The sequence below is a fragment of the Mya arenaria genome, chromosome 7 (assembly GCF_026914265.1).
Source record: "Mya arenaria isolate MELC-2E11 chromosome 7, ASM2691426v1".
In the NCBI taxonomy this organism is placed as follows: domain Eukaryota; kingdom Metazoa; phylum Mollusca; class Bivalvia; order Myida; family Myidae; genus Mya; species Mya arenaria.
This window is the reverse complement of record NC_069128.1, coordinates 12,694,168-12,716,766: the sequence shown is the minus strand read 5'-3', so window position 1 is coordinate 12,716,766 and position 22,599 is coordinate 12,694,168. Positions and strand designations below refer to the sequence as shown.

General features: G+C 34.9%; 1 protein-coding gene across 1 annotated transcript; it reads right to left on the bottom strand.

Moving 5' to 3' along the window:
* Nucleotides 1-1,076: 1,076 nt before the first annotated feature.
* On the bottom strand, nt 1,077-22,248 carry LOC128240884 (uncharacterized). The gene is made up of 17 exons (XM_052957864.1): nt 22,155-22,248; nt 18,695-19,675; nt 17,219-17,405; nt 16,330-16,449; nt 15,180-15,317; nt 14,526-14,666; nt 13,805-13,967; nt 10,966-12,778; nt 10,642-10,727; nt 9,290-10,366; nt 7,654-7,787; nt 6,350-6,476; nt 5,422-5,506; nt 4,261-4,311; nt 3,510-3,593; nt 2,159-2,310; nt 1,077-1,569 (listed from the first exon to the last, which is right to left on the bottom strand). Exons 1-17 carry the CDS (start codon nt 22,178-22,180, stop codon nt 1,478-1,480), a joined length of 5,457 nt encoding a protein of 1,818 aa, XP_052813824.1. The 5' UTR covers nt 22,181-22,248; the 3' UTR covers nt 1,077-1,477.
* Between the last annotated feature and the right edge of the window lie 351 nt (nt 22,249-22,599).

The following is a 22,599-nucleotide window of genomic DNA, read 5'->3' as shown; positions in this document are numbered from 1 at the left end:
GAACAAAATGGTGTTTTTTTCTCAAAATTTAGGTGTATTTGAATATCAAAATTAAAATGTCTTTTTGTCTGTGGGAGTATGATTGTACTTGTCAGGAATCTTCTTTAGTGCAATGTCACATATTTCTCAAGAAAAACCCATGTAAAATAAAGAAAAAAACAAAGACGGTTAAACATTTGAAGCAATCAAATAAATAAATACACAAAAAAACAAATATGTAGGGGACGAATCTTAGTTTGGTACTATCTGGATTGGGTACGAATGTTACATTCAGCTTGGCTATTATTTAATTGTCTTTGGTAAAATAATGTTTATTATGCTAATGTTTTAGAATAAAATGACAATAAAAATCACTGCCCTTGCTTAAAAAATCACTTATAAAACATAGAACATTGATAAATTAACTCCGAAATTCGTTCTGACAAAATGGCGGTTATCTTTTACAATGATTTCAATAGTAAAAAGGGCACTAACGGGATAATTGGTGCTATTAGAACATTTGTGAAAAGAGCACTACTCAAAAAAGGGGCAGGGAGGTCAGAAAAGGGGCACGGGCGCTGCGCCATTGAAAAACGGGTAGCTGGAGCACTGCGAAAGGCAGTTCATTTAAGGAATGGAAGTTGAGGTGTAAATATTCACTATTGTTTTACGTTCTATTACTGTAATTTGTATACTAGTTTAGCAGCTTGTCATGTAATGGCAATATTATTTGTGGTACGTTTTATTTTGTCTCTCATATTTATAGACATTCCAATGTGAACATTGCTATGTATGTATCATAATGGCTTATTTATAAAGCAGGATATCTTTGGATGCGGATTTCTTACTTCATTGGCATTAAAATATATATACCTAGCTTCTGGTTCCTCAATGTCTCAACTTAAAAATAACTATAAACATCGATTTATGGTGCATTTCGGACTATCTTATATAGTTATTTGTGTCAGAGTCATTTTTTTCACAATTTTGAGTCGTATACATGTTTACTACCTATGTTCATATAAAACATTCGGTTTATATAAGATAGGAATAAAACATAAAACACAACAGCATATTTTACTTTTTATTTGTATTTATTTTAAACAAGAGTGGTCACTGGAGTGTTAAAATTGCCCAAAACATGTCAAAAAACATGTAACAAACTGAAGACAAATTTGTCGTCATATTGCACAGATTACAAAATGCTATTTGATACACATAAGAACTTTGTGTCCTACAATTATTATGACGTAAGCAGAAAATATGACGTCATACTATGTATGGTGCATGGGTTATTTCAAGCTAAATAGTTGTTTTTTGCTAAATATACTTCAAAAGCTGCCCATGTTATACTTAAACGATAAGATTCTTTCTGCTACCTGTGATTCATAACAATAGACAACATCTGACAGGAATAGTGGAGATTCGTAAATCATATTCCCAAAATTTCCTTTCCATCAACAACTTACATATTAAAAGTGTGTACACAGTAAAAGTCTTATTCAGGGGCCTTGAACTTCTTCTTCTTCTTTTGTTTGTTTCTTTTTCTTTTTAAGTTCTTCGTAGCCTGCTTTTCTCCGGCATACATATCTGAAACAAGTCAAGGTCAATATGAAACCAAACCGTTTGACCAGGGTTGATTCAAGTGCAGTTGAAATACCACAAAACATTCATTTGAAGTCTATTTATTTATTGAAGTATTCAAGTAGTAAAGGTTTTCATGTAGATCATTAACGTTATGGTTTTCCATCGCAGAAATAGACAATCATAAATCACATAGCAGAGGGACTGGAAGTAGTTTGGATAACATTTTTTTTATAGATGTATCGACAATACTATAATTAAATACAGAACATCTATCAATATGTATTGCTCACCGCATACATTTTGACTTTGTGATAATTTTCATGAGCAAAAGTACTTGAATCAGGTATTATGTTTATAGATTACAACCTGTTCAGATTGTGTATAGCATGAACCTGTCACATGCCTTTTCCCCTTTTTGACCCAAGCAATGCAATCTATGACGCAAGCTAAGTCGACTCTCAAAATCATTACAACTTTGTTAGTTCATTTCTGTTTATATTTTGAAAACCATTTTAGAACACCTTTGTGGGGATTATAATATGAATCTTTCATGAATCAGTTTCAAAACTCTTCTTAATTTTGAATGACTTGCCTGGTGGTGTATACATGCAGGGCAGAAGTCCCAGTCTACGGTGGTGCGGTAGTAACAACCTGGTATCAATAGGGGTCCACTGTACCACAGGAGGGCGGGTCATTACCCCCGGGGCCAGGCCTAATTGGTGAGCATGAAGATCGTAGCCAACACTGTTTAAAGAAATGTATCCGAACATTAAAGAAAACCATCAATAGTTGTCCACTGTACCACAGGAGGGCTGGTCATCACCCCCGGGGACACCTAATTGGTGAGCATGAAGGTCGCAGTAGACACCAATAAGAGAAATGTTCCCGAACATTAACTGTTTAGAGAACCTTAATAGTGATAAAATGTACCACATAGGTAGGGGCGTAACCCAAGGCCAAGCTGATTGAACAGGAGGTCATGGTCAGCAAGTGTAAATTGTGTTTTATATACATGTTTTGCAGTTGAAAATAAGTAACAAAGCATGATATGGATTTGTCTTGAATTCAGTAATTACATGTTGTTCATTTAAGGAATGAATTGCGGGGTTGATGTCATTATCGGGGTATGAACGCAATTGGGTTGGTCAATATGTGTGGAGTCCGAAGGACTCCACGCGTACTTTGACCAACCCAATTGCGTTCATATCCCCGATAATGACATCAACCCCGCAATTCATTCCTTATATTTACACCAATAGTTCATTATTTCATTCAAGAATTGTTATAAAAATACTTCATTTCATTTAAGAAAACCTTTCAGTAACCCGTTCTTACCCATTCGGTAAATAGAACGACCCGACTATAACCGGAAACATTTTTTTCAAATGACGTCACAATAACGCGGGAAAAGATCAACTACTTGAAATCACTTTAAAACGTAAAATTGAAACACTTCTGGTACCAATATATTTAAAATATAATAAACTAACACTTTTAAAAATGTTGAGCTATATTTTACGGGACCTGCAGACACAATACAACCAATAACAAGATCAATAGCTTTCATGTATATTGTTATGCAATGAATTACGATCCGAACATATCCGAAGATGTTGCGTTCATCGATTGATGAACGCAATATTGCCGAAAGGCAGTTCATTTAAGGAATGGAAGTTGAGGTGTAAATATTGCAATTATTAAACTTAGCAATATGCTTTCAAAAGTATAGTTTTCAACATATATACAAGCTGATATTGGAATTGGTAAGACATTGTTTTTTTTTTATGTAATTATGACTGCCCTCGATAGTTACCAACTATTAACAAAAAAGCTTTTGTCCAAGTTCATTTATTTGTCAAGGTTTATCATGTGACAAGTAAATCTCTCCATCAACATTTAGTATTTATACGGGCATAGTTCAGTGTAATGTCAGTAAATTATACCGTTCTGATGGTGGTGCTGCCTGGTGAAATGTGACCTGGTCCCTGGCAGGGTGGCTCCTCATCAGGTACTGACCAACTGGCAACCTGAAATACATGTACAACATCATAGAGTGTGAGACCATTCCTTTATTTTGGGACAGGTGGGTGGGGCTTTTTCAAGGGGTTTTGGGTTTTTCATTTAATTCAGTTTGCAAGAGGTTAGTGCATGTTGTTGTATGGAAAAATTATTGGGTTAAAATGGATGGGAAATGCTTGAACTAGAGAACGGACAAGGCCCAAATTTCTCGAAACTTCATTAGTCCCTTATAACAGGATTAAGCTAACTATTTTTGCCTTTCAATAATTTGTGTAAAATTTACTTCTTTAACACATTTTTATTAACTAGGAATTATCTTTACTATAATCACAATTAACCATTTTTCATTAATCAAAATCCAATTTAAGTATGTATTTTGCCTTATTGAATTAAGCTACTTAAACCTGTTAAGCTTAAAAAGTTTCCAGAAATTTGGGCAAGGTCAGTTTGGTCAAATTATGATAATTCAGGGGCCATTGATGCAGACAGACTAGTAGGATCTAGCTGGTTTTCGATCCATTCCAAGATATTATGCCAGGTTACCGGTAACGACTCAACAAGCAATGCCCATACTAAAGAGCAAGCAAAAAATATGACAAACAATGAAGTCACTATCAGTCATGTGACACTAAACATGCCATCCGAACAACACAATATCTTATAGGATAAACTTACTGTTTGATTTCACTCAGTAATAATTCCAGATCTGTGAACGCCTGATCTGGACTGGAATAAAAACAAGGCATGATTTTATTAGTATAAAAGAAATCATTGGAAGTTTGTAATGAATATTAATGATACATATTCAATGCTATAATATATAATATAAACTAAGTTGTGAAGGCAGCCATTACCTAAGACACTACACTTACCACTAACCAGCAGTATTGGTGCCCGTTCTGGGCTGGTAGGGTTTAAATCTCAAACCACTGTAAACCACAACACCACATCTCTTTTGTTTAACCCCTTAATTGCAGTCAGGGAGATAACAAGCCAACTTACCATAGGTTTATTGTGCACATAATATGTGTACCATATTTTGGGGGTATTTTTATAATCATTTCCAAGTAAGGGCTAACATTTAAAGATGCACTCTTACTCCCAAATAAGATGTACCACAATTAATAAAATTAACCAAAAAGGATGAATATTTATCAAAAACAAAGGTTATTCCCAAGGACACCGTGTTTAATTGAAAGAAAGGCGCAGAAAAATGGGTGTTTCTACCTTATGAGACAAGAGTTGATCACTGCAAATCTTTCAGGACTCACCAGTCATTTAATATTTGTGAGTTTTCAGCTTTTAAGTACACGGTTACAATATTGTTATTATTAATAAGTATTCTCCATTAAAGCACTACTTAGCAAGTAGCTAAAGGTTTATCGCTTGAAATGTATGTTTGTTATACTGTGTATGTAGTGATTTTAAATATGAGTGTTACTTTAATTATTGCATGACCCAAACAGTCACACTAATGTCAAACCCAACGCTATGACAATACATCAACATTTTGTCAAAACAAGAGAGCACCACAGTGCAAAGACCAACAATCCTTTGTTTTCTTCTGTTTTCAGTGGAAAAGGGGCATAATTCAACAATTGTTTAAGACAGAGTTATGCATCTTGCTGTACATGTGCATAATGTATCTGGCAACATTTGTACCAATATTGTTTAAATACATTGAACTGGTTTTAAGTTGTGGCTTAGGAAAAAACTTTTCACTACGACGCAGACAATGATGCAAACATCAACAAGGCTATCACAATACCTCCACTTGTTTTCTGCGACATACAGACAAGCTAAGACAACAACAAATAAGCTCATAAGGAACTATACCTGAAGTTTGAGTCTGGAGGAATCAGATCCTGGAACTCGACATGTTCTATCTTTATGATCTCAGAGTTGAATGGATTCACACGACCTGAAAGTTTACACGAGTTACATGATTATATGTTTGTGAACCACCTTTCACTGACAGCACTGCTAGCTATACTTTGTAACAGACAATACACACAACTTAGCTTATGTTATTGGCTTGTAAGTATTTCATTGGGTGTTTCACAATATTCTCAGTTAATAACGAATTAATTCTAACAAAATATCTCAACACAGAGATAAAACAGAAGTGTCTTAATAAGGTGTTAAAGACTGTCTCGGCTGAGCCTTGAGTTTACAATCTGACTAAAGGCTAAAGCACAAAATGTCTGTATGGAAAAACCCTGCATGAGGAGCACTCAAAAGGATATGATATAAACTAGACTTCATCATTTGTACGTTTATATAGCGAACTGTCAAAGTTCTAAGGTGCACAGTAACCTTCACTTTGAAGCTAAAGACACAGGTGTAGAGACAAGCTTCGTAATGTTATGTAGGTCACTTCTGCCAAATTATGAAATCTGTCCATGAATTGGGATGCAAAAAAGGGACCTACAAATCGACTATGTGAGTGTTTCACTATGTGATGTAGGGGTATAATTACATAATGGCAATGCCAATGTACATGTACATTGACCTTCTGATGTCTTAAAACAGACAAACTACACAGTTGGGTTCAGGGACTCAGAAATTGTTTTCAAAGCCATTTAAATGTACTTCCTATTATTCTTAATGTAAATGTCAAGGAGGATACTAACATAACAAATGTACGCAGTCTCAAATAGAAAGCTATCAATCCCTATTTCAAGATCAACATGCAGCTGATCATCTCTGGCTTCAAATTTACAGACAAGGTACAAACTAAATGAAAAATACAAACTTGACATACATCTAACCAGGTTTGCATTAGGTCGTACATATATCGACATCCAATTGTGAGTAACCTCACTTGGCGTCTGACGCTCCAAACCTATTGTGGGCTGGTACTCCATTTTTGGTACAAGATGAACCAGTCCCTGCAATAAACCAGTCTTAAAATAATATGGCACAGTCACATACAAGAAACATCGATTATTGTGAAGCTATCTTGATTTAACAAAGCAAAGGCATGCCTTACATTTTATGCATTACAGGTTTTGACTATTCCAACCATTCAATGAAGAACTTAGCTGTTTATTCTATCAGTTTTATCAAGTTTCAAGACCTTCCCATAATTAAGGTCCTGCCCTTACACATTCCGACCAAATTTGGTGATGATCGGGAAAGGCTTCTAAAATTATTGATCAGACATGACATATTTTAGGTACTTTTCTATAATTTAAGGGTGTTAACTCTCGAATGACTCAAGCGATACAGATGTTTATCATACTTGTCGGTAATATTAAGTCAATACATATTCTGATCAAATTTGGAGATGATATGACGAAGGATTCTAAAAAATAATTTAAGACAAGACAGATTTAAGGCAATTTCTATAATTAAATGGCGATAATGCCCGTTCACATTCTGACAAAAATTGGTTATGATTATACATGTTTATAGTTATAAATCAGACAATACCTTTTGAAAGTAATTTCTGCAATTAAAGAGCGATAACTCTCAAAGGACTTCAGTAGTATGGCTAGTTGTCCAGAACTTTTCCAAGATATTATTGTCAGTACACATTCTGGCCAAATTTGGTGACGATTGAACAAGGGCTTCTAAATTGATTTATCAGAAAAGACTGATCTCAGGTAATTTCTATAATTTAAGGGTGATAACTTTCAAAATGGCTGGTAACCAAACTTGTCCACGATATTATGCCCATACTCATTCTGACCAAAATTTGGTGATGATTGAACAAAAGCTTTTAAAGACATTGATCAGAAAACATACTGGATCATGCCAGCCCGCTCATACGCTTATAGTGGAACTATAATACGTCCCTATCTATGAATGGACGTATAAAAATGAATTGCATCAACTCTGCCTACGTTATCAATAAGGTTGGCCAACATCTAAATGTTAGACCTCAGAATTTTATAATTAAAATTTCAACATGAGATGTATGTCCTTACCTATATATACATATACAGTAATGTAAACATTCATAAATGGTTAAACAATTCAAGCGTTTCTGATGTTTATAATGATTCTCTGGCTTCTCTGACTGTTAATGAACATTTAAAAGATAGGCAGACTTATGTTCCAAACCTTGTCTGGCATGAAGCCGTGGTATTTCACCCTGATCAGGGTGTTTATGTCCCCAATTTTCCACTGGTGATATGTCACATTGTCATCAACCGGGAGAGTGATGTGGGACATGCCATGTTTCACTGCAAGCTTCTCTGGAAATAGAATTGATATAAGGGCTTTTTTAAGAAGTTTGCAGCCTTCTTATATTATTTCTCAATTCATTTAGATTGATTCTTTTATACAGGATGAACATCAACATCTTGTTGTTTTTTTCAACTTTTAACATAAACAAAAAGCTAAAATTACACTGATATTTTGTAGGTCACAACATTTATAAAATTTCACAAGTATTTAAATGTGCCACCTATATGTTAAAAAATGGTAACAAGACAGTGCTCAAGCTAGGCCTAAATAGCAGGGTGGGACACCCTTTTTCAGCATCCTGCTGCTTTTTTACTACAGCCTGCTGACCTGTGCCCTTTTGTTCGACAGTCAATGTTCAAAAACCATTAAAAAATAATAAATATACATAATTTTGACCCGAAAGTAAAGACAACAGCTAAAATATTTCAGGGTTCGAATTTAACTTTGAGGAGCACTCGCAAAATTTTGCGAGTGCATTTTGAGGCAACTCGCAAAATGAAAATTCAACTTGCAATTTTATTATTTGCTTTATTCCCTTATAATATTGTCTAATTAAAGTAGAAATTTACACCTAAGACATATTATGAATATTAAAAAGTATCAATCTTGAGTGACTCAACTACTAGAACTTGTTGATGGCTTATTCTATTTGGGGGGTATGGAAAGACTTATCTGATGCTGGCAGCTTTTTGATAACAAAGCTGTTCAATATTTTGACATTGTTCACTTTGTATATTTACCCTCGACATCGGGTAATTTAATACCCATTCAACAAGCACGCTACAGATTTCATTAAGTCTGTAAGTATTAAAATAAATAAATTTGAAATAAAAAAGCAACAGTAAATGTAGCGTGGATACTTTAGACCATGAAATATATCGATCGACGTAGTCTATTCATTTTGACAGTTGGACGAAAATATATTCAAAGGATGATGGGGTTTACATATAGTGCGCAGAAGCCCTTAATTTAGCCAATGATTAAGCTAGGTGATTACGTCATTCGTATTCACTTTGTATAATGCACGCCTCGGAGCATCCAGGAAAGATTCGAGATAAAACTCCTTTTCCGTATTTGTTCTATTTTTGAAAACTTACTAGAGCTTGACTCCGTACTGTCTTCTTTATACTGGTAGTGTAAACATGCCACTTATAGGCTGTTTTCACTCGACTATGTAGCGGAGTTAAGTTCATGTTTATTCTAGTTTCCTTTTAACATTTTGTGGTCTAGAAAAAGCCACTCGCAGAATTTTGCGAGCGTGAATAAAAGTCACTCGCAATTTGTAAATGTCGCTCGCATTTTGCGAGTATGCGAGTCTAAATTCGAACCCTGTATTTATAACAAAGTTTTAGTATTGCACATCAAAAGTGCCCTTTTTGACATACATGTAGCACCCTGCCCTTTTATAATTCTGGCTGGAGCACTGACAAGATACCTGTATGTTGTAAAATAATTTTACAAGGGTTAAAAACTAGTTTTACATTAAAACATAATTACATGTTTAGCTCACCTATGATTGATCCCTTGATATCCTCTATTTTGGATGTGTACAATGATGTCCCGAGTATACTATCCACACCATAACTCACATCCTTAGTTGGAATACTCTCCACAGGGGGAGATCCACACGGTAGTCTGGGGTCACTTCCTGTAGTTATCGGAGAATTCGTCTCATTTGTAACAAATCCTGGTTCTGAATTTTCTGATATCTTTGCATTATCTACAGGAATATTTATGCCATTTGCAGTTTCCTGTTTTTCATTTTTAACTGTTTGAGGAAGAAGCTCATCAAGAACTGACTTGTAGGTTTGCTCATTTGCAGCTTCCCCAACTGTGTCATGTGTTTCTTCATTTCCAGATATCTTTTTTACATTTTCACAAGTACTATTATGTGATTTTTGGTTGTTTTCTTCTCCTTCTCCTTTTCTGTCATCTATTTTCTTTTTCATAGCTTCTGCCATTTCTTTTATTTTCTTCAATTCAGCTTCATTCATTACTTTGTCACTTTCTTCCTTCTTTTTTGGAGGCCTGCCCCTTCGTTTTGGTTTACAAACTATTTCAGTTTGATCATCAACAATCATCAACATTTTCTCATCACCCTCATCCTCGCTTTCTACAATCCTTCTTATACCCTTTTTGGGACTAAGAAAACCTGCACCATCATCATCAGCAGCAGCATCATCCTCATTACCATCAACAACCGATGAATTTACATTGTCAACTGTATCTGTCTTGTTTTTTTGTTTTTTATTTTTGGATTTATCTATTTCAACTAAGGTGCCTTCACTTTTTCTCTTTCTCATATTTTTTGAAGTCTTACCTGGGGTGTCAGTACATTTATTTGCTTCCTTAATTCCACTTTCATCATCTAAAGCGCTGCTGTCAATAACCAGAGCATTGTCATCAGACAATTCAGTTACCATTTTATCAGAGTCTTCAAAACCCTCTTTCTCATTCTCATGATTTACTGTATAAGTTTCAGGTTGTTTTGTTATAACAGCCTGACTTTTTTCAGGTGTTTCTTTGATTTTCCGAGGCCGACCTCTGCCTCTTTTTACTGGAATGGTTTCTTCATTGGAGCCTTTATCTGTAAACAAATAAATACAAAATTTTGAATCATTGTCAAATCACTTTTAATAGGTATTTAAACAAAGATTAGCAAAAATATATCATACATGTGCACATTTCTGGTTATTTTAAATAAAACTTGAATAAAAGGAATACCGCAAAGACAAAGGTGCACCAAAACATATAAAATAGAGAATGTAAAATATCCAGCAGAAGAAAGGTCAAGTTACAATTTACATGAAAATTACTGAAATGTCAACAAAAGTTTAGTTCTAAGGTTCAAATTAAGCTCACCTGATCCCAGACTGGCCCTAGTTACCCTTTTAGACTTCTCACTTGAAACATTTGTCTCCATAGAAACAGATCTGCTTCTAGTTACTCTGAAAATGCACATATCTTACATCAGACTTGTATTCTGAACTGTTCATCAATTAGATTATACATCATTGAACATAAAATCTAAACTAGAAAATTCAAAAATAAATTTCTACATAACTCACACTTGAAAACCACTGCTGCTGAGGTCAAAACCTAAACACTTACTCTTTACATTCTTAAATTTTGTTAACAGTTGCTTTTCAAAATAACAGTTGCTTTTCAAAATAACAAGGAACCAACCTTTTCACTGATATTTCTGCTTTCCCGTCCCTTCCCTTTGGTTGTGATATACCAGCATCATCATTTATTGCATGCTGGTCAGCATCATCACCACTCTTTATGTCTGAATCAATCGCAACATCAGCTGGCTCTTGCTTCACTTTAGACAGAGAAGACCTCAACATTCTCCTTGTTACTAAGGACACATCACTGTTTCCAGTCATATTTTTTCTCTTATTGGCTTTTCTTCTGACTTCAGAACTGCATGGTGAGTCTTTAGTTTCCATGACATCATTGCAATCCCCAGATGTAATCACTTTATCAGCAGTACTTATGTCTTTAGTTAAATCAAGTGTTTCTGCACTCACTTCAGCATTTGCAGCAGTCTCTGTTTCAACACTAATTTTAGAATTTGCATCACTATCATGTAGTATTTCACTTTTTCCTTTATCCTGTTCAGTCAGAGATGTCTTCCTCTGTTTCTTAAGACTTGGTTCATAAGCAGAACCATCAGCTTCAGGAAGGTCAATAACCAGTGCATCCTCATCTTTATCACTGTCATCAGCAAAAACAAAGGACAATTCTTGGTCTGCTTCTGATATATGAATATCATTATTTAATGTTTTTCTATCTTTCTGTTCAGATGTATTTGCACCATAACTTGTTGGTTTGACTTCTTTGCAACTTCCTTTCTGATTAGGTTCAGTATTCTGACCTAAGACAGTTTCGTTATAAACTTTATTTGGCTCATTTGTTGCTGTAATGATTTTTTTTGTCTTATGTTCAGCTTTTGAAAAACATTCCTGATGTACATGATCTTTAGATGGAGACACAGCAGCTTCTACGGATTTAGATGGAGAATCAGTGCTTCCATCCAATGGCTGATTTAGAGAACTCAAACTCTGCCCAGCAGCCTGTAGCTTCATACTAGGACCCATAATTGGGACAAACTCAACACCTCCTACATGTGTTTGCCTTTCACTGATTAACTTTAAGCTGTTCTCCATTTTTATCTTTTCAACAGCTTTCTTGTCTAAGACAGTTTCTTCCACTGATGGTTTCTCCTTTTCTTTCATCAAAAGTTCTGACCAGTTAGTTGATACCTTTACATTCTTTTCACTCACATTCTCTGCCTTGCTTTCCTTCCCTTTAGACTCAACAAATTTTACAGGACCCTGACTAGAAGGGCTTATTGGACCAGCTAAAACAGACTTTGCTGAATCTGTTTTTGCTTTTTCTTTAATGCCTTGCAATTCTAGCTTTAATTTTTCAAGTTCATCGTCAATTGACAATCTTTTCTTTTTGACCGTGAGTATTGTGTCAGAATCATCTTTGGTGTCATTCAGAGTTTCCCTATCCTCATTTTTCTTCAATTCCAAACTTGTTTTCCCTTTTACTGGCTTTGGTTCAGGTTTTGGCAAATTAAACAAGTCCATTCCAAATGTCTCAAGATCTTCTATATTTTTATCTAGGTTTTTCTTTTTCCTATTTTTCTTTGCATTCTTTCCCTTCATCCCTTTATTTCCATCCCCTCTAAACTCATCCTTTGATTCATCCCCTAATACCATCAGGGTTTTTTTCAACTCATTTCCATATACCAACAGTTCTTTTTCCACATCTTCAAGCTGAGGAGCGCTTTCAACCGTATGCAGTGGGGTCACCTTTGTGAAAGTGTATCCCTTCTGTATTCTTTCCCGTGTAGTCGTGCGATAAGCCACAGCCTTAATAGCGTGCTTATGGTATAGGAGATTTTTATCCTTCGGAGCAAGGCTTGACGCTCTGATCATTGGTTTGTCTAGGAAAGCTACCCTGTGGGTTACAGCATTTTCACCTTCTGAAAATAAGTGTCAATTATTTCATTAAGATTGTTTAAGACTTATATTATACATTTATAATTCTGGTATTGTGATTTTGCAGATAGTTTTAGAATGAAGATTAAAACCTACATTTACAGCTAATGAAATAACCTATCAGTCTTTGAGAAGAACCAAGCTTAATCATGCAAATTGAAGTTTCACAGCTGAAAGTGACTCGCTCATGGTTTGTAAAATGCACTCTTTTTTTTAAAATAAAGTGTGGCAAATCATAAGGAGTGTTAAAACAAAAATACCAAAAGCTTGAACCCTTCAGCAAATGTTGATATTTGCTCAAATATCATCTTTGAAGACCCCAATTTTCACCACTTAAACCAAAATACTTTTTTATGCTATAACTGTATTTTTTTCTGCAATTTCGATATCATAGAGTAAAATAATAAAGTGTTTTCAGATGCATTACCAGGAAAACTAATTTTTGGTGCCAAAACATGAGCAAGTCAATTTAACATGATGTCATAAATTGATTCCCCGCCTGCTGAAACAAGTTATGACATGAATCAGTCAAAACATAGAGTGCTTTATCTTCATGACTAAGAAGGGCTCACCACTTTGCTTGCTCCACTGTTCTTAATCACTAAGATTTTTCATTATAAGTTCTAACTATTACCTAAACTTCTGAATTGTTTCACAGATCAAGACAAGAAAAATCTAATGTCACTCAATACACAGTTATTAATGTTGATATTTGAAGAATGACCCAGTAAAACATGGCTATTATAAGAATTAACTAAAAATATAAAAATAATGTTGTGGAAATGCTATACCGGTTTATTCTGCTCAGAAACAGGTATTATCCAAAATGGTCTACCTCTTCTGGCGACTCTGATTGCCACAACAATGGCAAACAAACAGTATGTGAAAACATTGCTGTCATGAATGTTCAAAGTCTACTCAAGATATTGTATTCCAGTACTCACATTTGAATGTTACGGTGTTGCTTGTGATACTATCCTTGCCAAAATGAAATACTTTATTATACCTACCCCCAATACTGTATTCCCGCACTGTGATTGGTATGTCCCAGTGTCGTTTGTAGCGTTTGTTCCCCTGATTATCCACAAGATGGCACACTACAGAGGCGGACATAGCCACATCACAAAGGTTCGGTACTGCTAGCTGTTCAACATTCACATCCTGACTTGTGACCTTGGAAACAGAAATGATGATGTTACAAGTGTTTTACTTGTTACTTAGTAAGTTTTAAATGTTTATAATGGAAAAAAGAGAACAGCATAATTTTAATATATATTTCTCTGTTTAACTGTTTAATTTGAGTTAATATTTTGCCAGAAAACACAGATTTCTCTGTCTCTGACTCAGCAGACCTTATAAGCCCCTGAGCAATTTTAGAACTTCTTTTGCATTCCGGGACACCCAATATTAATTAAGTATACACAGTGGACCCCATGAAATTAACAAGAGACCCCCAATTAGACAACCATGAGCGTCCCAGGATCCCAAGCTGGTATTTCCAAGTGAAACACCTGACAACATGTGTCTTATTATCATGGTCCATGCAAGAATCCTTCCCAGTTATTTTTTTGTACAAATAAAAAAAAAGGAAACCACAATAGGACTTTGACAATGGTTCGAAAAGATGATCTCTGAAACTGATATTAATCTAGAAAATGTTGAGATAATATGATTTTTTTTTTCCTCCAAATGACAATAAAAGAAAAAGAGCAGAAATAACAGTGGAAATACCTCATGATTCCACATGAATGCTCCCTTGTATGTGTCTCGGATCATTGGGTCAAGGTCGTTCACTTTCTGGCAATCCAGTGGGGCTCGCGGCTGGGGCATCCCAGGTAGGACACTTGGCAAAACCAGCTTCTTCACTTGGCCCTGGTAATGCATATGTTAATTCATGTAATTGCTCTATTATAGACCCTGGTAGGATTCTGAGCAAAACCAGCTTTTTCACTTGGCTCTGGTAATGAATTGGGAAATTCCATGTAAATGCTTTATTACAAACCCTCGTAGGATACTAGCAAAAACCAACTTTTTTACTTGGCCCTGGTAATGCATATGCGAAGTTCATGTTTTTGTTTTACCCTGGTAGGATACTGGATGCAACCAACTAGAGGTTGATTATTGGTCTAAAATCATATTAAATTATGTAATCGATATTAACAGAAAAAAGTATATGCATTATGCTAGCCTTTTTGGCAGTGTTGCCAACTTTGGTGCAGCAAACACTTGTTAAACATGTTGCCAGCGACAATACATATAGGCAGCAAGGTCAAATCTGACTTTAATCATTTTTGAGTTATGCCCATTGTTCAGATGAAATGAAAATAACAGACAAGTGTTAAATTAAGTTTCCACCCCCTCATATACGGTAACTTTTTTACACACCAGTCTCAGAAGTGGTCGTACATACTGTAGTACTGGCACATTATCATTCTGGATATCCTCCGGCAGGTCCACACGCTTGACAACCTTGTATAACCTTGGATATGACAACACACGCTTACGCCGCAAAACAATCTTACTCTGTAAAAAATAAAAATAAATATTTCAACTTATTTTTGTAGAATCTAACAGTTTGAGTTTTTGCCATACAGTGATCCTACTCTGGGTCAAAATAAATAAGTCAATACTTTGTATTTACATTTTTAGCATTTCTAACATCTATTTTAGGCCGATTTATTAACAGCTGCATAATGCCAGGTTCTTTTAAGCAACTTAATACTCAAAGCAACATAGGAATTGAAATTGAGTATAAACAAGAGATGTTTGTCGAGAATATTTGGACTATTGAATAAAATATGCATGTACAGAATTGCTAGCTGCTTTGACCTGCTGACCTCAAAATCAATAAGGGTAATATACTGGTCACACCCAACCTCTGTGTCAAGTTTGAGGACCATATTTAGATGGTTATCACTCAGACTAGCTTTTTCGGTTCAAGGTCAATGTGACCTTGACCTTAGACCAGGTGACCTTGAAATCCATATGGGTTATCTACTGGTCATGCCCAACATAGAAGTTAAGTTTGAGGATCATAGGGCAAGGCATTGTTGAGTAATCACTCAGTGAAGCTTTTTGCATTCAAGGTCACAGTGACCTTGAGCTTTGAGCCATTGACATCAAAATGGATAGGGGTCATCTACTGGTCACACCCAACCTCAAGTTAGTGAAACATAGGTCCAGGCATTGTCAAGTTATCACACGGACAAACTTTGGTCTACAAACCTACCCAAGGACCGACTGACCAACTGACATGTAAAAAGCAATTTAAGCTCTTCTTCGAAGAGAGCATAATAATAATAATAATAATAATAATAATAATAATAATAATAATAATAATAATAATAATGAATCTGGTATAAATGGACTGTGTGATGTCATGTTTTGGCACATCAAATAAATTACAAAATTTGAAGAACGACAACAATTTATGACCTTGAAGAACAACAACATTTTATGACCTTGAAAACCATTTGAAGACATAAAAGTTTATTGAAATAAGAAGTGTTTTGAGTAAATAAGAGATTTACTTCACCTGAACATATTTGTTGACCTCCTCATGGAGGTATGCATAGTCAGGGGCACACTTGATTGACTGCGCTCGCAGGAACATCTGAACCTCTGACTGTTCCTTGCGAACTTTCTTCAGCATGTCCTGATTTCATATAAATAATAATGGAAGTTAATGTATTTAGCGTATATTTTCTGCAATGGAACAAGGAGCTATTTTTCTATATTGTTCAGTTTAAAGCTTTAAATATAACATGATACTATGTTGTATGGCTAACAGATAAAAGCTTAATTATACTTATATAAGTTTTATTATGAAGAAAAGTGAAAAAGTAAACTTTTGGTCGAAATCAGAACTTGTAAACCCCCAACTCACATCCCCTATTAAAGCGAAGTTAAACTTAAAAACTATTTTACAAATCACAAGTGGCCACTTCTGCATCACTTATTTATTTTTACAGCCAAACCACTCATATATGAATGCCAATATAGGATATTAGCTAACTTAGAAACCTAATATGGAATATCAAGTTGCACATGTATGCATATTTTTTACTTTCGGTAAATACATGTAGATATTGCAGATACAAATTAAATATGTTAAATAAGACTCTGGCCTGAATAGATTAACTGTGCATTCTGACCTTACCTGGCAATACATCTTACAAATATAGCGTTGATTTACCCTTAATACAAAATAATCTGATTTTCTGATCTTTTGTTGACCATGAAATAAATATTTACTTAGTACACATATACTGGAATGACATGGTAAGCATACGGGACTTTCTTCTATGTTTTGACAGGACTTCCTTTAGTCCTAGTACTCCTACCCTACCATGGAATTTTTGAGACCATTGCCCCTAACTCAGATATTCTTTTTTTCTTAGCAAACAATAGGAATTTCACAGTACCCTGAGCATGTCGAGCTCTGGTAGTCCCTGAGGCTGATCAGTTTCGTGTAAAAGATGCCCGTATTGTCGCTCCAGGTCGTGATATGTCTTTAAATCGACCCTCGTAAGGCACGACTCCTTGTGTTTTGGCTTCTTCACGTAGATACGTGGCTTGTAAGCTTTTTTTTCTTCTACTTCTTCTTGCCCCCTGAAGTTAACACAAAGGGGGGTACATTTATGTGGAACATTTTTAAAATGGGGCCAGGGCATCAAAGATTGCGATAGAGTTTGTTTTTTAAAGAATACACCAATCATTCGATATACAAATTTACAGATTTAGGGTAACATTTTTGTTTTAAAAGGTTAAGTATTGTCTTATTATATTTTTTTAAAAGACATGAATTTGTCAAATGAAACTATTAAAGCTGCACTCTCACAGATATACTGTTTTTACAACTTTTTTATTTTTTGTCTTGGAAAGAGCAGGTTTTTGAGTTAATATTTGCAAACCAATGATAAAAGATGGCTGACAAAAGATCAGATTGCAGATTTTCATATTTCCGTTCAAAAATGAATGTTTTATGGCTTCAACTGTTATTTATGGTTTAAGAAAAATGCATAAAACATAAATTTTTGAACTTGAATATAAAAAGCTGCGGTTTTAATTTTTGTCAGCAATCTTATATAACTGGTTTCAATGCGTTTTGGCAAAAATGGGATCGTTCAAAGAAATTTTTTAAAAAAGTTGTCAAAACGTTCAATCTGTGAGAATGCAGATTTAAAGTGAATATTTAACAAGAGTATGGTGGATTGAAGACCTAAAAATTGGTCTTACTAGAAATGGCTGTAACTAAGAAGGAGTCTAACTAGAAAATGGACCTTACTAGAAATGGGTTTAAATAGGGAATATGTATCAAACTAGAAATGGGTAGTAAGTGGGTCTATCTAAAAATGGGTCTACCATGTAAATGAGTCTATCTAGAAATGGGTCAAACTAGTAAATGGGTCTACCTAGAAATGGGTATATCTAAAAATTGGCCAAACTAGTCCATGTGTCTAACTAGAATTGAGTCTATCTATAAACGGGTCACACAAGAAATGGGTCTATTTAGAAATGAGTCTATCTAGAAATGGGTCACACTAGAAATGGGTCTTTCTATTTTCAGTCACAAAAAACATATGTCATATTGCTACTAATGTCATATTGCTACATATGTCATATTGCTACATATGTCATATTGCTACATATGTCATATTGCTACTAATGTCATATTGCTACTAATGTCATATTGCTTCAAATGTCATATTGCTACATATGTCATATTGCTACTAATGTCATATTGCTACTAATGTCATATTGCTTCAAATGTCATATTGCTACATATGTCATATTGCTACATATGTCATATTGCTACTAATGTCATATTTACCTACTGATGAGACATATTTTTGCCTGTAAGTAAAGTGGGTTATATCACTATTGACGACGAAACTTACTTTTTCTTCTTGGAGTGTAAATGCAGGAAGAACTCAGAGTGTTGTTTGTAGAATTCGTATCTTTCCACGCTCGTCTCCAGTTTCTTTTCTGTCTCATCTTTTATATCTTTCCCTTCACCATCACCTACAACATCTTCAGGGTTAGCATCAGGAACATCAGCTGGTGTGCCAGTGACCTCAGGAACTGGTTCTGGCTCTGTTGATACATTTTCTGACTGATCATGGACATCAATTGTTTCTTCAGACAGTTGTGTTTCCACTGTTTTTCTCCTTCTCCCTTTGTAAGAAAGAGGTCTTTTAAATGTTCCCACAGGCTGTTCACTTATTTTAAAGGCGGGATCTGTCGCTGATGCATCAGTAGATTCCTCCTCTGTTTCTTTGTTATCCGTTTCATGTGTGTCCATCTGTATCTCATTTGGCTTTTTCACTTCAACATCAACAGGAGATAAGCCTTCATAAAACTTTGATTGCACTTTCTTATCCTTGTGTTCTCTAACAGTAGTTTGTTGGTCAACATGTCTTTTGGTCTTCTTTTCTGTTATATCCTCTTTACACATAGTTTCCGTGCTTGATTTACATATTTTGTTTACAGAAACATTGCTTACACAACTTCCAGTCCAATCACTTTCCACCTTTACATCCTTTGTAACTTTCTCTGAACTTTTATGTGTTTCTTTTTCAACATTACCAATATCATTAACACCATATTCTTCTTTAACAATACCATCTCTGTCATTTCCCCTGGTGTTTTCTTCTACTTTCTGTGTATCAACATTCTCCCCTTCTCCTTCATTGTCCACCTCCTCTGAATCATCTTTGATATATTTCAGATTCCTTTTGCCACTTGCCAGGGGCGGTAAAGTGATCCCAACCTTTTGAAGCCTTTCAGCAAGCCTGGACTCGTGTGTTTCAGCTCCCAACAGTTTAGTGTATGCATCTTCAGTGAAGAAAACTTGTCTTCCATTTATTGATTGTGGATTCCTTAAAAAAGAAAACAGTAAAAAAATGGATATGCACATTGTGCTCAATATATTAATATCAATATCAAAAATGTTGTGAATTATGGCCCAAGTCAACACTCAATCGTTTTTATATTGGAAGAAGTGTTTTTACACACCATTTTAAGAATGGGGCAAAGCCTTTCTGATTAGGAAAAAATGCTTCATATATATGGACTAAAATTGGTAATTTCAATTTTGCAAAGAAATTACCAAAACACTTTAAAATTAAAACTACTCAATATTGGGAAAAAAATGACTATAAATTACAATGACAAAATAATTTTATTAGTTTTATTTGGAAAATGCCAAAATTAATCAAGTTGATCAACTTTTACAAAAAATGACAATTTACAAAAAATGACAATTTTAATTCTTTTCAGGTTCAGAGGCAAACAAATCTGGCTACTGCCTCAGTTTTGGTTGAAAAGCAGTTTCAGACAGTTTTTACAGATTTTTATTGAATTATTCTTACATGTTTAAATCAATCCTAAAAATGGTTTCAGCAATAACTGCAGCACACACTGCTATTGTCAACATCACACAACGTGTATCTAATAGGGGCGCCAAGAGGGTACTTACACAGTTCTGATTTGCTGGTGATGGGAAGCAGTTTCCAACAAATTGATTTTTCGGCTGCATTTAGGTGCTAATTGAGTGGGGTTTTTTTAATAAGTTGACAAATTAGCTAAATATTAGGCTATAATAAAATATATAATATGCCCATGGCGATGATAAAATGACTTGGGCTAAGAAAACATCCTTTAACATAGCCCGATTGGTGATCAAATTATCGGGCTTGTTGGTCAAAACAATCATCGGGTGAATGTTTACCTCTCCAACGATGACCAACTTCCAGATAATCTCTCAACAATCATCGGGTGAATGTTTACCTCGCCACCGATGACCAACTTCCAGATAATCTCTCATTGTTATGATGTTTTCCGTTGTAGTGATCTCCCTTGTCAAGAAAAACTGTCAAAATAATTGTTTTGACAGTAATCATATTTCAGACTGTCAATTTTTCTTTCTAATCTCAAAAGTCTAAATTAGGTAAAAATGCTAATTTTTCACACTGCGTGATGACCCCCAAATTTGAGTTTGATCGAGTAAAAAATTAACAGAAAAAATAAAATAATAATAATAACTACTCTGTACTTAAGGCCATCATTAAAAAAATGTTGGTTTGCGGTGCTCCTACCGACAATTTTTGGGGTGGGTAGGTAGGTATGAATTTCTTTTTTTTTCTTTTTTTTTAACAGACGACAAAGGCAAATCTATATGACCCTCAGTCTGATGTAAGGGGCATGCATATTTTAGATAACAGCACTGAGAATTCAATGACAGAACCATTTTATCATTTTTCAGATACATGGATACACTTCAATTCTTTCTAGGAAGTCTTTTAATAATGGGTCTCCCAGAGTCCTTGCAGGGTTTGCAGAATGGCAGTACAACACGGTTGGTCTGTAGAGCATCTAAGGACCAAACACGAAATTGGCCCAAAGAAACAAAATGGGCCCAAAAAAAAAAATTTTAAAAAAATTTAAAAAAAAATATAAACGCAATAAAAACGCAGCGGTAGTGATAAAAAAAATTGGGTCGGGGCTTATTTCGGTGAGTCGGTCGGAGCACCACAAACCAACATCTCTTTAATGTTGGCCTAATATTCCGTGTATGAACTTTAGCTTTTCACTGCCTAGTAACCATAGAATTGAATTGTAGTAACTTCTTTAAGATGACATGAAGAAAGTATGCGAAAAGCAATTTGTCGGAAACTGCTTCTTGTCAGTAACTGCTAAAGTATTCCCTATTTATTATACATACCAATCCTAGCTTACCATTTAGTCTTAGGAATTAACACGTGAGGTCTTTATTAAGCAGTTATTTAGCACGTCATCAACAGCTGATCTCAAACTCCCAGAGATCTCCCCACAGACCTGTGACGTCAGCACTTAATGTGTAACGTCAAATAGTGCACTCGCACTACACTGCTTCTCAACCAGTAAGGTTATGAATCCAAACACTTCTGGAGGATTAATTACAATTGTCCAGGGAAGTTTTGATTGTTAATGTAGTACATTTTAAGTTAAAAGTTATGTTTGAAACATCTTTGGTAAATGTGTCAACTTCTGTCAAAGCTCAATTTCATTTTTGTTGATGGAAAAGTATTAATGTTATACATTTTCTGTAACTTTATTATTAATGATCATGTTCCAATAACATTTAGTGTTGAACATTTATTTTTACAATTATTTTTTTGAGCAGGCAATAAAGTGGGTCCTTTCAACGCAACTGCCGCCTGTGGTCAACACTAGACATTTTTTAATTTTACAACGAATTTCATATGATCGCGAAATTATATTACAAATCCGTAAATATCATTAAATTTGGCAAAAACAGATGTGACATCCTGATATCTTATAGCAAATCATCCGAATAACAAGTAAAATGACACTCACCATCGAAGTTGTGAATTATTAGTCATTTTAGAAGGAATTTAAGTGAATGTCGCGTATGATTATTCTTTTGATTTATATTTTATGGATATTTTTTATCGATACCGTCTAGCAAAGCAGACAACACTTTTGTATTATATTAATCGGAACGTCCATGCAGCGGCTACTTCCCCTTTCAAGGTTATGGATGATGTTGGTATCGATTTAAAATGAAATTCATATTTAAAAAAACCCTCGAAGAATTGTTAAGTCAGCCAGATCAAATATGTGTACTGTACTGGTTGAGTTGGTCAATCCGACCAACCAACAGTTTGTTGAACAGTTTTGATTTTTTTTTCTAACAAACACAATTTTACTCATGATTTTAGTATTCTTCTGTGCATTTTTCATTAGTGCGACACCAGCATGATGAGGCCCATTATAAAATACACATCCACCGCCAGGTACC